General features: G+C 33.7%; 2 protein-coding genes across 5 annotated transcripts; both read right to left on the reverse strand.

Annotated features, from left to right (window-relative positions):
• Nucleotides 1-314: 314 nt before the first annotated feature.
• On the reverse strand, nt 315-6,837 carry LOC124300325 (leucine-zipper-like transcriptional regulator 1). 4 transcript variants are annotated; one of them, XM_046754286.1, is made up of 10 exons: nt 6,562-6,829; nt 6,336-6,473; nt 5,570-5,878; nt 5,134-5,248; nt 4,869-5,035; nt 3,726-4,711; nt 3,351-3,553; nt 2,998-3,282; nt 2,407-2,589; nt 315-2,304 (listed from the first exon to the last, which is right to left on the reverse strand). In XM_046754286.1, exons 2-9 carry the CDS (start codon nt 6,440-6,442, stop codon nt 2,455-2,457), a joined length of 2,307 nt encoding a protein of 768 aa, XP_046610242.1. In that variant the 5' UTR covers nt 6,443-6,473; nt 6,562-6,829; the 3' UTR covers nt 315-2,304; nt 2,407-2,454. The 4 variants fall into 4 exon arrangements, with proteins under 4 accessions (XP_046610242.1, XP_046610241.1, XP_046610240.1 ...); XM_046754285.1 differs by having other exon boundaries at nt 6,336-6,491; XM_046754284.1 differs by having other exon boundaries at nt 6,336-6,482; nt 6,562-6,828.
• A 350-nt stretch (nt 6,838-7,187) lies between these two features.
• Nucleotides 7,188-13,488, reverse strand: LOC124300327 (histone-lysine N-methyltransferase PR-Set7). The gene is made up of 4 exons (XM_046754288.1): nt 13,161-13,488; nt 11,555-11,762; nt 10,866-11,442; nt 7,188-10,295 (listed from the first exon to the last, which is right to left on the reverse strand). Exons 2-4 carry the CDS (start codon nt 11,718-11,720, stop codon nt 10,085-10,087), a joined length of 954 nt encoding a protein of 317 aa, XP_046610244.1. The 5' UTR covers nt 11,721-11,762; nt 13,161-13,488; the 3' UTR covers nt 7,188-10,084.
• Between the last annotated feature and the right edge of the window lie 2,409 nt (nt 13,489-15,897).

Genomic DNA, 15,897 nt, shown 5'->3' on the forward strand with positions numbered 1-15,897 from the left:
TCGTCTTATACCATGTTTGCACAATATCCGTTCATTCGACTAGTAACCACAACTAATTTTCAGAAAACTTTATTATACATGCAGTATCATCAATCTGAAGTGGTCAGGGATTTCAGCCGAAATCCGTTAACCATTGAAAGTCATAGGAGAAGATTCACGTGAAACTCAACGAGTTTACTCTTGAGGAACGTCAAAAATATTCGAACATACGTGGGTGGGATGGTAAGTGGTAAGTTTAGTAGTAATCCCACAAAAGTTTCTTGTTGTAACATATTTCCTCTAGGCACTACTAATGAGCTAACAGCATACAATTATTTATGATATTTTCTTTATTATTTTTGAGAATCTATAATATCGAACAAGTTTTGTGGCAGTTCCACAGAGTATATACATATAACAAGATTATTATATTGTTCAAGTGTTTGCATATCAAATGGTGTGAACGCTTGCATATTATTATTCAAAACCAAGCTACGTTAAAATAAATATTGTTAGATATAATGCTTTGTTTTATTCAAATATTGCACTTTTTTAAAATTAGATTGGTTCTAACATAATTTGGCACATGCAGAGATTCTGTTCGTTTTGTGCTTTTCTATCAATAGTCACACATAAATTTTGCACAGGCAACAGCAATTATACAGTGAAACGAATGACTTAATACAGAAATTGTTACCATTAAACTGTGCTGGCTATAAAGAAAAAAAAAACCGTTGAGCATTATCAGTGAAACTTTTGTTTACGTATCACGTTGATGAATAATCAAATTTCTCACCAAATGGAATAACAAAAATTGTTGGACATCCCAAATGCATCAAACCTATTCAATATCAATATTGAATATTGAATAAGTTAAACTTTCCACACTCAACACTGTCATTTGAGTATGATCATACATTACTAAGAATGCTCGTAAATAGAAAACAATCAATGATACATTAATTGATTAAAAATATATATACAAATAAATTTAATTACACCAACGTTAGATCAAGGTGCAGATTAGCTGTGTCAAATTCTTACATAACACACGTTCGCAAACACTTCAAGTGAATGAAAAAACTTTTAACCATACAATTTTCGCTAATTATGGTTTGCTTAATGAATACAAACTTATGTATACGATTTCAGTGATGCTTAAAAAAACCTGTCAACGCCATCATTTATACAGAGACAATGCTTTCTCGCTCAATATGTCTTGATGAATGTAACAATACATTAGAATTTCTGAATAGTAAAGATAAAACATTAAAGGACTACATCTGTTATTCAAAATTATTTTCTAAATATAGGTAATTAAGTACCTAATTAATAACTACGATATCATGTAACTTGAGAGAGGATAACCGTGAAATTTAGAAATTAGGATAACCTGAAACGGTAGTTACTTTTGACAGTGATAGGACCCGAATCTTCTTAAATTCACAATTAATAAACAAAATATTCTATTATTACGGTTGTGGAATGTTGAATTCTTGCGCAGATGTTTCAATAACTCGTACTAATTCGCGTGCTTAATATCTTAAGATTTCGTAAAACTAATTTCTGTTTTTACTAGCATTTACCAGCAAATCGTATTACAGCTCTTTATTATACAAAAGCTTGTAACATAGTACGATACTTGCTTCATATTTTTTTTATCCTAGAAATGACCATAAGTATTGTACGATTTGTGTCATTTCATCATTAATTCTAATTCTTCCACCGGGTTAAGTGTGACTAGATTTATTTGGAAAAAGTAAAAAACTATTCGAAATCACTACTAACTGCAATAAATAATAACGTACTTTACTGTGGTAATTTATTTTTTAATTTTCGTAAATGAACTCATCCTGCGAACGCTGCAAACTGACCAATATCACACTTATGCTTATCATCTTATTTGAGCAGATTATTGATTTGTTGAAGCCAATACAAGAACTTTGAGACATGCTTTTACTGGTCATTGTCAAGGGCAACAAGTATATTACTAACAATTAGCTGTCTGCTATTACTATACTATAAATTGAATATGACTAAATTGGTGACGAGATTTCAAAGACTTATCACGTAATAATCCATTCATGTGAAAAAAATTCAATAGTTGAAGCTGCTGGTGTCATCTTTTTTCTTGAGACACGCTAGCAGTCGTAATAAAAGTCATGCCAACTGTCAGTGAATTTTAAATCGATGATGTCGCTTCTTCTTATGGTTACATCGCCTGTAGCCTTGTCTATATTGCGGACACATCTTTAAATCAAAGTAGTAGTTCCCAATGAACAGTATCATGCGTGTTATCAAGATGAAATTCACTCGAAATAACTCCTAAAAATTAAAACATTTTTCACCATTTGTTTTCCATTTTATTTATATATAATATTTACCCATTTAACTTAATAACTCATTTATTCTCTTGTAAATACAAACCTGAAAACTGGAGGGCATGGGAGCTCTCCATACCTGACTGGAAGTCTGTCAGCAGTCACTGGAAAGACTAGCACTGGACATGTCCTGACACATTCGAGCCTCACTCTTTTCATCCGCCAATGCCTCTATAATATCCAGTAAAAGTTCTCGACTCAACTGCTTCAATTTTGGCAATCGTGCCACCTACAAATTAGGTACACCATTTATGTGATGCTAAAATATCGCTTCCACAGTTAATGGAAACCAAAAATGGTAAATATTTTGTGGTAAAAAATTGGATTAGAACTGATGGATTATTTTTCTAAATTTTAACGAGTACTTGGAAAACGATCCCAATCAACATTTTTCCTCAACTCAATTGTTCAACAGTATTCCACCTACATAAAAAAAAAAGCAATTCATTTATAATAAGGTCTCATTGATTTAGGTGAAGCACGAGTGCACGTATGTATAAATTTTTTTCCACAGAGTGTAAAAAAGTTAAGTATCACAACAAAGTTTGACATTCAGGAATCAAGGTGACTCAATTTACATAAGTATGCTCCACATATTATGCATTAAACTTTTCTTTTAAGAAATGTTGTTCTATACCTTGCTAAAATGATGGACGATCAGATTGAGAGCATATTTTTTCATGTCAATAGCCTGCATTCTATCCGCAGCTTCAAGAATTTGTATAACGTTTTCAAACGTAACATTCATTTCAAGATTTTGCTTGCAAAAGGCTTGCAGGCGATTATTTGTAAAGCCGTAAAATACTGGTGCAGTGAATAGGTATAGGGAGTCCTCAGGAGGCATTAAGACGTCTGCGTAATAAATATACCTGAGCAGGGAATCGAATGATTCTTTTGAAGGAATCATCTCTCCGATTTGGATCTGAAAATGGTATTTGTCACAAGTAAAGTACTACAATCAATAATAAGAGTGCCTAGTAATATACTTACGTTCACTATGTTGTCTTCAGGCATAAAAGATCGGAACATGCCTTCGAAATAACTGCATCTAGCGGCAAGGATAGCCTTGTGTGCTGGTATGGGTGTCCCATGCAACATCAGCATAATATCACAAAATTCGGTGCTCGCACTCTTTAAAAAGACCTCCATATCCTGCTCTAGAGTTGTTCCCAACACATGAATGTGTGCAAATTCTATTCAAGAAAAATAAAACTATCACCATACAAAATGTAAAAGTATCAAACAATAAGTAATGAATCTATCCTCTAAATAAGACACACTTTGTTATTGTTATTGTCTTTACTCCAAAGTATTCATTAAACGAGCCCTTCTAACACCAAAATTTGGCAATATTAAATAAAGTACCTGTCGATTCGTATGACTTTAGAAAGTTTTTAGCTTGCGGCATTTGCCTTCTTCTTATGATTTCTACCATTAAGGGTTGATCCAATGTTTCAAATTCCTGGCTCATCACTATTTGATTGTAGTTACTGTCCTTGACAACAAAACTCAAGCAGAATTCTTTAATAAAATACAACTTTAAAAGTGCTGCATTATGAAGTGCTTCAAGAACGTTTGCATGACTGATAGTAGCTTCAAGATATTGAACACAAAGTTGTTCTAATCTTTTCATGTGAAATTGAACAGCTAGTCGATAAACGTCCATCATTAGAAGTACGATTCTGTTGCTCAACGGATCTTCTATTTTTTTCGTAGGATCTATTCGATCAGTGTATATGTAGTTCAACACCATTTCAAAGGCTTCCGGCACAGCATCCTTCAATTTGACTTCTAGCAACGGTAAATCTTTGAGCGGTAGATCGGTAATGCCTAAAATTTTTTCAAGATGCTTTTCTCTCTGATCTTGGGCTTGTTTAATTCTAGCTCTTAACCACTGAGATCGTGCGGCTACCATAGCAATATGTGCTGGTATTTTCTCTTCGCTTTCTCCAACAATAAACTGGACGTCGCAGAACTGTTGACTGCTGAGCAATCTTCCAAAATCATCGTGCAGAGTACATTTAGGATAAGAAGAAAATTGAAACCTGTACATCTCACCAGATCTCACATTGTTGTCTACAGTGCCTCCAAATATAAACATAGCTTCCCCAATTACTGCTGCAGCATGAAATAATCGTCCAGATGGTACTTGGCTGTCTGCCGATGATAAAATTACACTCCATGTCTGTGTATCCAGGTCGTAACAATGCAAATCATTGGGTAGGGTTGAATCTGCCGTTCCACCAAAGACATAAAGATGCCTGTCAAAACTGACCATTGTGTGACCATAACGGCGAGCTGGAGGAGGTGGAGCACCTCTCAATATATGCTCTGTGGATATTCGAGTCCACCTATTGAACATAATTTATATCACGCATTATGTCAAAAAATCCGAGTGCTTCTTAATTAAAAAAGTCTTGTAATGAAAGTCTGCATTTTTGCATAATGAATCTGGATATTTGTTTGACTAAAAAACTTTATTGATGTTGGTATGCCAATTTCACCGACCTTTTGTCTTTGAAGTGGAACTGAAACAAGCTGTTTGTAATTTTGGCTCCACTCTGACCACTGAAAACGAACATAGATTCACGAGCAACAGCTACAGGGAAATTGCAACACGTTGGTGGACAATCTCCAGATTGCGCAACTTCTTCCCAAACTCTCATATCTCCTGGCTATAAACCACAATGCTTTTATTTAATGAACTCTTACTTTTACATAAAAAAATTTACTATCTATTAATTGTAATTTAGTGTGAATGTAATTGACTTACAAGCAGCGATATGGTCCACATATCATTTAATCTAGCATTCCCATCGTACCCAGCGAATATCCAAAGCTTATTATCATACACTGCAGCACCATGGGCTGATCTGGGTACAGGTGTTCTACAGATTTGAAAGAGATACTATGAAAATAAGTATTATACATAGTTCGTAGTTTAGCAATAATATCCCAATGCCAGGTGCAGACATATATATATTCACATATATATATTTATTAGATATGAACAGTCTTGCTCTGGCCAATTACTTCATATCACAACTAGATGCTTGGACATAAACTTTCTGCTCTTCGAATACTCTGCAATTTGTTTATGATTTCAATAGATTCAAATAATGAGAGGAGCAGGTACCATAATTATTATGGAAAGCTCCATATTTTTATCATCGTTGTAGGAATGTTGATAAAGGTCACAATCAACTTACTTTCCAATAAACCGCCACTCAATCCATTGACCAGTCTTGAATTTATACTCAAATAAATCATTCTTGTTGGTTAAATTAGAATTTGAATGAATGTCTCCAGTGTATCCACCAAAAACGAACATAGAAACGTCATAAACTACGGCTGAGTGGTGATATCTTGGTGCTGGCGGAATCCCAGTGGAGAACGCCCTACCCCAAGATTTTTCTTTAACGTCAAACCGTAGCAAATCATTCAACATTTTCTTTCCGTTATCTCCTCCAAATACGTAAATAGCATCTTTATATGCTACTACCGTGTGCTTGCTTCGTCTGTGTAGAAAAAATAATAGAGATGGATGTTGACTTATTTACCATTATAAGGGGATATTTTATTATGTTATCTGATGAAGATATCCAAATTTTGTAAATGACTTTCATAAAGTAACGAAACACCTGTTTCTGGCAAACTTTTAGCACAATACTTGGACAGTTGACATCAATATAAGAAGCTGCACAAATGATTGACTGATACTCTTCTACAGAGGATCTCATTTAACTTTATTCAGAATCTTAATATATTGAAACAAATTTTTTGTAGGTGTATCTGCTCCATCAAATGTCATGAAGTATAGCATGTGTGAATTGAAACATTATCTCTAATGCATCAGTAAGTGGTTCAATTGCTGGATTAAAATAGGAAAGCAAACGGTGAAGAGCGATGTTATAACTTGACATAAATTGACATAACCTATAATGGATGAAATGGATTGACGAAAATTTATCGCACCTGGCTCCAACAAATTCATCACATTCTGGCATTTGTTGCCAACGGTGAACCGTTTCGAAAGGCCCAAAATCCAGGGTGAGACACTCGGCTGTCGCTGTGTTGTCCATTTCGGTTATGTCGGTAAAATTTCACCCGATTCTAAAGGAGCTTTACAACCTCAAATTATTTACATTTCCAATTACGTTAATTGTCCGATCAATAGTTGCATAACAAAATAAGTACTCACTTATCTTGGTATCCGATGAAAGCAGCGTTATATTGTGATTTTGCGAAACGTTACTCTACATCATTATTATGCGTTTGTCACATTTGTATGTCGAGTGTCAAAATCAGGTGGATGACCCTCTGTAGCCAATCAGAAATTCGTATTTTTTCAACCGCGAAATTCTGGCCATTCGGGGTTCTTGTTTATCAAATCGATATTTCATTCGTTTCGAGCTTGCGTGTGATAGACAGAAGTGCGTGGGTTTCATTCATAATATTTCTATCCTCTCCCATTGGCAGGCGTTATTTTCTGCTATCACGATTTCTTTCAGTGCACACTGTCAGTAAGATAATATCCTATATATCATCTTAACTGTCAGTGATGAGATTATTGTAGTTATATTTGACAAATCAAAATCGAAATAGCCTCAGACCTATCTAAGTTTAGTCAATTCGGTATCCCTTAATTTTTTATCATTACTCTTGTGAATATTGGAAGAATTTGAATTGAAAATTATTTGGCAATGTTTCATTGAAATTCAACGTTTCAAGTACTTTTATATCATGATTAGAAAATCGCGCAATTAGACCAGCTCTAATTGTTACACACCTAGAATCTTTCAATAAAAACATCATCTCAATATTATGTTCATGTGCACAATTATATTTTTATTCATGACATCTTTGTAATAACATAAAGCGTATAATAAAAAATATGTATACCTATATATGCATTCACTAAAAAGTTATCTATGATATTTTGTTTCAATTCAGTCGTAGAGGTAATTAAATGATCAGAGATTTTAGTTGTAGACATGTTGAATTGATGAATTAAGAGAAAAAAGCTGGCAGGGAAAGTTCAAACTGCGTAACAAAATCCAACTGTCATAAGTAATTACTTCTTTTTATCAGAGTCATTGAAACTCTTAAAATATTACGAGATACCAACAAAATTATAACATTCTCTTAATAGGCTCGGTAACACCAAAAATAGTAAATTTCTTTGTGAAATTATACTGATCATTGGCACAACTAAATACGTATAACAATTCAATTTTGTATCAAAACTATATCAAATGTACAAGTTGTCTGTTGGGTAGAAAAAAGTATATTTTACATTGTTATGAAGCCAAATTTAAATCAATCAAGGACCATTTGCTAGTTTCATCACCTCAGAAAAAGTAGAAACATGCTTAAAAAGAATTAAAATAAAATTTTTCAGGGATGATTATTGACAATGTCATTAATATTCACATTGATAGTATTACACTATTTACCAGAAATATTCCGGAAGTAAGTGACTACATTATAAATGAATATACACAGGTATATAGTCAACTGAATACTATACAGGCTAATTATTAACATAAATTATCTACTAACGTTAACTTTATGTGAATACTAGACAATATATGTTACTAAAATATTAATAAGGCAGGCAGAGCCGACGTATTTGTATAACATCTAAGTCATTACTATATTTTAGTCCACCCATTTCAGAGTGAGATATTTTACTTGATCAAAGATAAATAAGGATAAACGAAGCACGGCTATTCATTAGTTTGTACAATTTAAATACAACAGGCAGTTATGTAGCTATTGAGTTAGAATTTAAATAACAAACGTTTGATTTTTAATCTTCAACGGGATCGCTTAAATAATAGTTAGTTATTCATCAAATCTGTGATAAGATAGTTGTAACTATTTATCCAAATTCTTCAAACTTTTTTAAACACTATGATGATTTACATTAACGTTTACTATCTTTTACCTCCCATCCGAACTTCTAGGCTTGTGCAGTTCTCGCCATAACTTTATAACTGTATATATTTCAATTTGTAATAAGAATTTTAACATAGCCCAAGTCTGTAATAGTCCAAGCCACTTAGGATAATCGTAACTGAATAATAAATATGTTTAAATAACTTTAGTTCATCACACTACGATCGGAATTGGATTTTATTCCCGCACTGTGCTCATTTTTTAATTAATCAAAACCAGTTGTCGTTGGACGCTAAGCGCCTTGAAATTTTTTATCAAAGGACAGTTTTGTTTGCTCCTGTATGGTGATACGATGTTAAACTAGCATTCTTATTTCTACACAATTGGCATAGTATTTTGAAAGAAACATTATTTATTCAACTTTTTCAACTGCTTCCACAGGATTTTCGTATAATGCATATAATAGTTCAATCGGCTATAATTATAGTGGTGTTTCAGATTTTTGCAATTTTATATAAATAGTATGTCATTTTTTTACTATTCATTGAACAGGGGTATTTATTATGCTATACCCATTGATAATTTCTATTCGAATTACTATTTGTTTTCTCTTTCATTTACTACTTATTTGCAATCCAGTGCAGTTCATCAGCTCTATTTTGTACTTTGCAAAAATATGTAGTAAGGACCATTGTTTTACATAGAATTTCGATTGCGAGAGATTTAAAAAATGTAGAAGTTTCTCGAGATGATGAAAAGAAATGTGAATATCACTAAGTATCATTTAAAAATCCTTATTGTAGATATATAGAAGAGCTAAATTTATTCATTAATATTTATTAAGAATGTGAGAATCATTGCATTGAAAAGGTTAATTAAATACTACAATCATAAATCACTGAATGATACTAATTGTCTGTTTCGAAAAATAACCTTTACAAAAATAATATCTTTAACGGTACCAAACCAATAAATATACATTAAAACTGATTAAATGAGTGTAAAATAGGTAATAATATTAAGAGTCAATCTGATCAGTTTCTCTTTGCAATACATTTATACGCGGATAAACGATGTTCGAGGGAAATATTCTTGGAAACGAACAGGTTTAAATTAAAAAGAAGAGTTAATTCTTCGGTAAAAATGTTTGACGTGAAATGGCATCTGAGGATTTCAGATTCACGTTACTGAGAAAAGTTTGTTTTTTATGATATTGAGGAGGAGATTTGAACGTAGGCATAAAGTTAAAATCACCGTTGTTATATGCACTTGTAATTTTTTTATTTCAGAGTTCGTTGGATATAAAATTTTATTTTTCATCAAACTTTTTTACCGAAGGAGTAATTTTTTTAATCACATATTTGACAGATACAATTTCATATTCAAGAATTTCGCGTTCGAACATCACTCAAAAGCGCGTAATGTATATTGTTAAACGCAACGGGTATCGTTGGCTCTTCAAGGAAGTTTTTCCACCATATGCAGGAGGTCCCTAATATTGCAGTACACAGCGATAATCTGTGCCTGCCATTCTCATGTGATGTTTACCATCACATTAAATTTGTAAATTTCTAGCAATTTTACAGAGTTGAATAAATTTTTCATTTATTGATTACATGGGCAATTACCAAGATATTAGTTAGTACAAAACCAGTGTTAGATTTATCGTAATCTCAGTCTCTGTAAACATTTTTACATAATTTAGGGGCACTTGCATTATTGTAACTAGCAACTCGAGGGACTGCAAATATGTGCACTGGTTAAAAATTATTTTATCTAATTATGACTAATTACCGGAGATGTAAGAATGATCCTACTTCTCGTTACAACGCTAACCATGGATGATTACGGATAGATTCTCGACTACGGTCTCCATAGTCATAAGTCACTTCAACACCACGTGGTACGTCATCTTTAGCCGTAAGGACTAAATGTGGTATAGATCCAACTTCTATCACACGTGCAATCAGATTACCATTACGAGAATGATTTACTAATCTGCCTAACTTATCTGATTCTGGTGTTGCATCCACACTGTAAACAGAAAATAATATGTTCGTTAGTTTCATACTTGTAAAAAAAAACGTCACCGTTTGATGATAGATCATAGTAGCATAGCACATAGCATGTGAAACTGTATAATGGGAGGACTCGAGTTCAAATCTCTAGTTTGTCAAGCAAGACCTGAGCTGTAACTCGCAAAAAATGTAAGTTGGGTGACTCCGTTCAGACGCCGAATAGGCAAGTTGGGGTTTGAACTCGGTCCGGCTACACTCGCACAAGGTTTTCGGCAGTTTTCCTTATCCCTTGTGCGAATGCGGGTATTTCTATCGAACATCTTAAGTTGGCTGCAGCCGCACAATAATGGTTATCGATCCATCCCCTGCCTTGCCCTACACAAGTCACAATGTGGCTTCTGGGGACATACTCTATTGGGTACGGCGAGTGTAGGGAGGAATTATTATTATTGTTATTAGTATGAAAATAGAAACTTTTTTAGTATAGAGAAGAAAATCTCAAAAATTATATGTAAATGGTCTTTTGGGTCTTTTCTACAACCAACTCACTTTGTTAATAATCAGAATGACGATATTATATACTTACCAATACTGTTGGTTACGGTGCTTGAAGTAGTACATGTAACATCCTGTACTGTGATCTCGAGCATATTCAGCTTCTCGTTTTTTAGCCATATTTTGATCAATCAGGTCACCGATATATTCTACCACAAAGTCACCTTTCCGAAATTCTCTCGTTGTAACAATTCCTCTGCCCTTACCAATGAACTCTTGTATTTTCAGTCCATCCTGCACCTGACATAGAACCTTATTTTCCATGTCCCTCTGTTGTTCTTCTAACACAGTTCTTTTACATTTACGAACACTTCTACGAACTGGGAAATAGTCTGTTAATTTGTGATTGGTTCTATTCGCAGTCATTTTTAGTAATCCTTGTCCATCGGTGTTGTTTGGATTGAGTTTTCTACGACCCTTTTTCAATGACTTTTTGGCAGGATTTTGTACATTGTCCAGCACAGTACTGGGAGACTCTCGATAGAATATCTTGCTCGTATTTGTATTATCACCAGCATTTGGTTTTTCAGAATCTTCAGAATCTGTTCTTGTCATATTGATCCGATGCGGAGTTGGAGGTCCATTGACTGGTACAGCAACTGGAGTTTCTATGGTAATATAAATTCAATAAGTCTTCCATTTATCAAACTTCAACACAGTTTTACTGTCAGATTAACAGTAGCACAAATCATGTATTACAAAGAAAAATTGACGACACACCATCTGTCTTGAACAGCTGCTGATCAAACCCATTTTGTCGCCTTGGTGAACTCCTAGTGCATGAAAATTGATCTTCTAAATTATTTAAAAACTGTTTCTGATTATCGGTGGTGTCAAGTTTTTTTTGCCTGTGTCCTGATCGAAGATGAATATCCATTTTGTACATATGTATTCGTTTTATAGCTTCACAAGAATGACCTTGAGACAACTGAAAATATAAGAATAATTGGAATGAAAGACTATATTTACAATATTTTTTAGTAGAGATACATTCTTTGTTATCACAAGGAAGCTAGCTAGAATAGCAGGTTGTATTTTCTTTTGTGAAAGCCCAGTAAACAAATCTCTGTTTTATATTATAAGTACTGCTTTTATTCCTACATAGTGACAATCTCATGGACATAATTTTTCTCTCAAGAGTTATAACTCAGCGGATATATGCATGAGTTAACTATATGTTGTTAAACCAGAACGTTTTCATAAAAACAATGCTAGATCTAACTAAAGGTAACTGCTTTAGGAATCATCGCCCATTTTAAAGACGCTCTGACGATGATTTGGAAACTTTAAAATATTGATGTATTAAATTGCAAGGATTTAGCCTCCGAACATAATCGTATGTTTTTTTATTCAACGAGTGATGAAACAATGGTAATAGAAATAATTGCCATTGGGGGATTGTGATTTTACATTGACCTAAGAACTCAGAGACTTAATACTAGATTCTGTGCAGTGAAGAACAAAATGACAAGTGTTTGATGAATCAACTATGTGTACATATTGTATATATATAGGTCCAATGTCTCTTTCCTCAGTATTATTAGTCTGTGTTATGTATGTATACGTAATACATTTTTGTGCACGAATTCTAGTTGCAGAGGTACAACTAAATCAGACAGACATTTTTTACAAAGAGAATAAGACATGAAAAAAAAAACAGTGCAATCACATGTAATAAAAACTGAATTTTCATTACATACAACAATGCAGTACAATGGGTTTATTATTAGCCATTTGTTTTCAGTGACTGACATAGTGTGAGAAGTTGAATGCACGTGCACTTGAAGCATAATTACGGTGCAAACATTGTCTTTAGACTAGCGTCCCATCAAAAATAAAAGAATAGTACAGTCAATTGTGAGAGGAGGAAGAACAGAGATATGGATAGTAAAAATATGTCCTATGCTTGACAGTTGATGGTTACATAAAAATCAAGGTCGATACACACTAATAAGTATTATTTATGATGTACCCAACTGATGCTGTCAGAATGAGATGGCTGTACACAAATTACCAAACAAATGTCATGCTTATATACAATGCAGGCTGCATATATGCTCGTAAAACGTACGCTTTGAATTCAAGTTACGGGTACAATCCACTTAGTAGGGTTCGAAAATTTCGCGGTAAGTGAGTAATTCTGTAAAACGGTTACAGTTTCCATTCTGTTAGCCGAACGTAAAAAAATTGAGATTACGTGAGACTCATCGAGTGGGAAAAAAAATGATGCTCGAATATGGTTCGAAAACATAACCAACAACGGTTTGCTTAGCAAACGTATAAATGCATAAGTGAAAAACATCATTTGGACGGAAGATAAACTCACCTTTGACAATGTCGACAATTGGTCTCGGTACTGATTAAAATATTGTTATAAATTTATAATTTATAAGCCACTAGAATACAAAATGTTTGTAACAATTGGTAGCGTTCACAACTGCTCGATCACCTGGCATGCTTTTTAAATTATTGCCAAGTTATCTAATCGCGGGCTATTATATTATATTATTATATCTTTCTTAGGAAAAATTCACCACTTAGCCTCCGTTGCACGGAGATGTTTAATTACAAGTTAACAATTAATCAAACCTAAAAACGTCAACGTAAATAACACAACACTAATGAAGCGAGGAAGTCACTGCAGACTGCTCGGTTTGCCATCTCGCCGTTTACTGTGGATCCAGAGAGATTGTTAGCCTGGTGAGACCTTTGGTTATGGAATGTGGGCGTTATAAATTCATTGTCAAGCAGCGCCCTCTGCATCCTGACATGCGCGAAAACCCAATCCGGTAAATGGTCGGTACGTAAAGTGGCAAAGACGACAAAAACTGACCTTACCATCGTTCACAGCGTGTATCCAGATTTTGCAGAGTCAAATGACGTATCCATCTATCTATCCATCTATCTACACTTTTCAACTATGCAAGTTCATTTGAGCCAAATTCAGTAATGTTAATGAAACTTCATCAGATCGACAAAAATAATGTTATCTAAATAGATGCACAATAAACGTACACCTGGTTTCCTGTTTACAGAGTTAGAAATCTTTTCTTGATGCAAACGATAGGAGAAATAGTCGAAGAAGTTAACCAAAGGATGAAGATATATAGTTGTTCTTTATGTAATTTGTTTACTGTGACGCTGATTTTTACTGCAACTCGGTCACCCGGAGAAGTGACCGAGAACTTGCAGCGCGCGTGCAAGACTCGACTAATTTCTCAACTTACGTTCGATTAACGTGGTTTTTTAAAAACACAGTTTATTTGCATCGGAAAACCCAGACCATTCTACACAAAAATAATACTTGTAAATATTTTTTGGAAATAAGGAACATGCAACCCAAATGAACATAAACAGAAAGTCACATCGACAAATAGTCTCCGAATAAGGGTTTGCCGATCTAAAGTAAATTAATAACAATTGAATGTAATTTAATGCACGTTAATCCCACGTTCCACTCACAAGACTTTTTTGAAGAACGATGTTAATTAATTACAGTTATAAATTGGATATAAGAAACTATAACGACTGACCTAAAGATGGATTTTCCGGATTAGTAATAATCAAATCCTTATCAATTATATACGGATGGTTTCATGCTGAACTGTTTTCTCGCTCGAATGAATGCGTCAAAGGTCTTGGCAAGAAGTTTGGACACGTGCAGGCTTTGAAGTACGATGAGAGGTATTACGTACAGCCGATAGGATAAAAATTGCCTTTACGGATAATGTTGCGTTGGTAACAGGATTTAATGATTTAAAAGCCATCGGATTATTCCCCTTGAAAATCAGTTATTGAAAAGTAAGCCATTGTTTTTTCAATAATGTTAATAATGTAATTCTGTACATTTCAAAATTCGCCCGGTGAGAAAGAGATTTTTCCCATGTTTTCTAGCGCTTCCAAAAATTACGAATTGACAATAATCAATATCTGCCATTTTAACAACTGAGAAAAAAAATATGGTTTGATAAATACGTCAATATTGTACAGAAGGTAAAATAATTTTTTGTACCTATTTCGTCACATTTTCAAAAAGTCGTATTACTGAAAGTCAATTTTAACAGCTTATCACAATTTGAAATAAATCCACAAGTCTTCTATTCTTCATTCCAGTTAATTTGCAACGAACCTCGTAATAGATTCATTTTTATATTTATTCAAGTACTTGCGTAATTTTTCTTAAGTAAGACCCAGTTACCGATTCCAGATTTTGGGAAAAACTCATAAAATAGGTTCATCGTTCTACATATTTTCAACGTGCTTCTTGCAAAGAGAAAAGTGTTTAAGAATTTTTCTTTCATTTTCAAAACTTGAGATATCGAATGTTTTCAATTCATAATTTTAAAAGTCCTCAACAAAGCAAGCGAAAATTCTTCATAGGAAAGTTCTTGAAATGCTTGGAACTAAAAGTAAAGTATTTCGAAATCATTCCAAAATAATTGCAGCTCAAAGTTGACTACGTAAAAACCTTTGAAAAAATAAATTGAGCGTTTTAGAGATGCTAGTGTCGCTTATAAAAGATTTGATATATTCGTTTGAATATAAACGATTTTCTCAAGTTTTCAATTTCATGATGACGACGGTATGTTCCAACGTTTTGCATGCGATAATTGTTGGTTATGGAGAACTTTTTTTACTGGCGTGATCAGATGCTTGGTTGATAATACGTGAAACTGCTAATACCCCCAAGCCCGGTCAGACTCGGCAAACTGTTACGAAAAGTAACCTAGGGTTATCAGTCTTTGTATATCCTCAGTCGACGGTATATACGTACATCTTCCATACATACACAATCATTGCCTTACTAGAGATGCGAAATTCGATACTCGGCCATATTGGATATTTCTCAGCATCAGTTAGTACATTAGACAAGAGATGGCGCTGTCAGCTAGGTGTAGTTTGGATCGATTAAACCCGGCTAAGGCTATTTTTCATATGAATTTCTTATTGTATTAGGGATATTTGAATGCCTGGAAGATTATTTAGTACGTAGTAAACGTTGAAATTTATCTTTCTACATACTTCATGATAATACATGAAAAATCTCTATACAACCTATCTGT

Source organism: Neodiprion virginianus, chromosome 3, assembly GCF_021901495.1.
Source record: "Neodiprion virginianus isolate iyNeoVirg1 chromosome 3, iyNeoVirg1.1, whole genome shotgun sequence".
Lineage (NCBI taxonomy): Eukaryota > Metazoa > Arthropoda > Insecta > Hymenoptera > Diprionidae > Neodiprion > Neodiprion virginianus.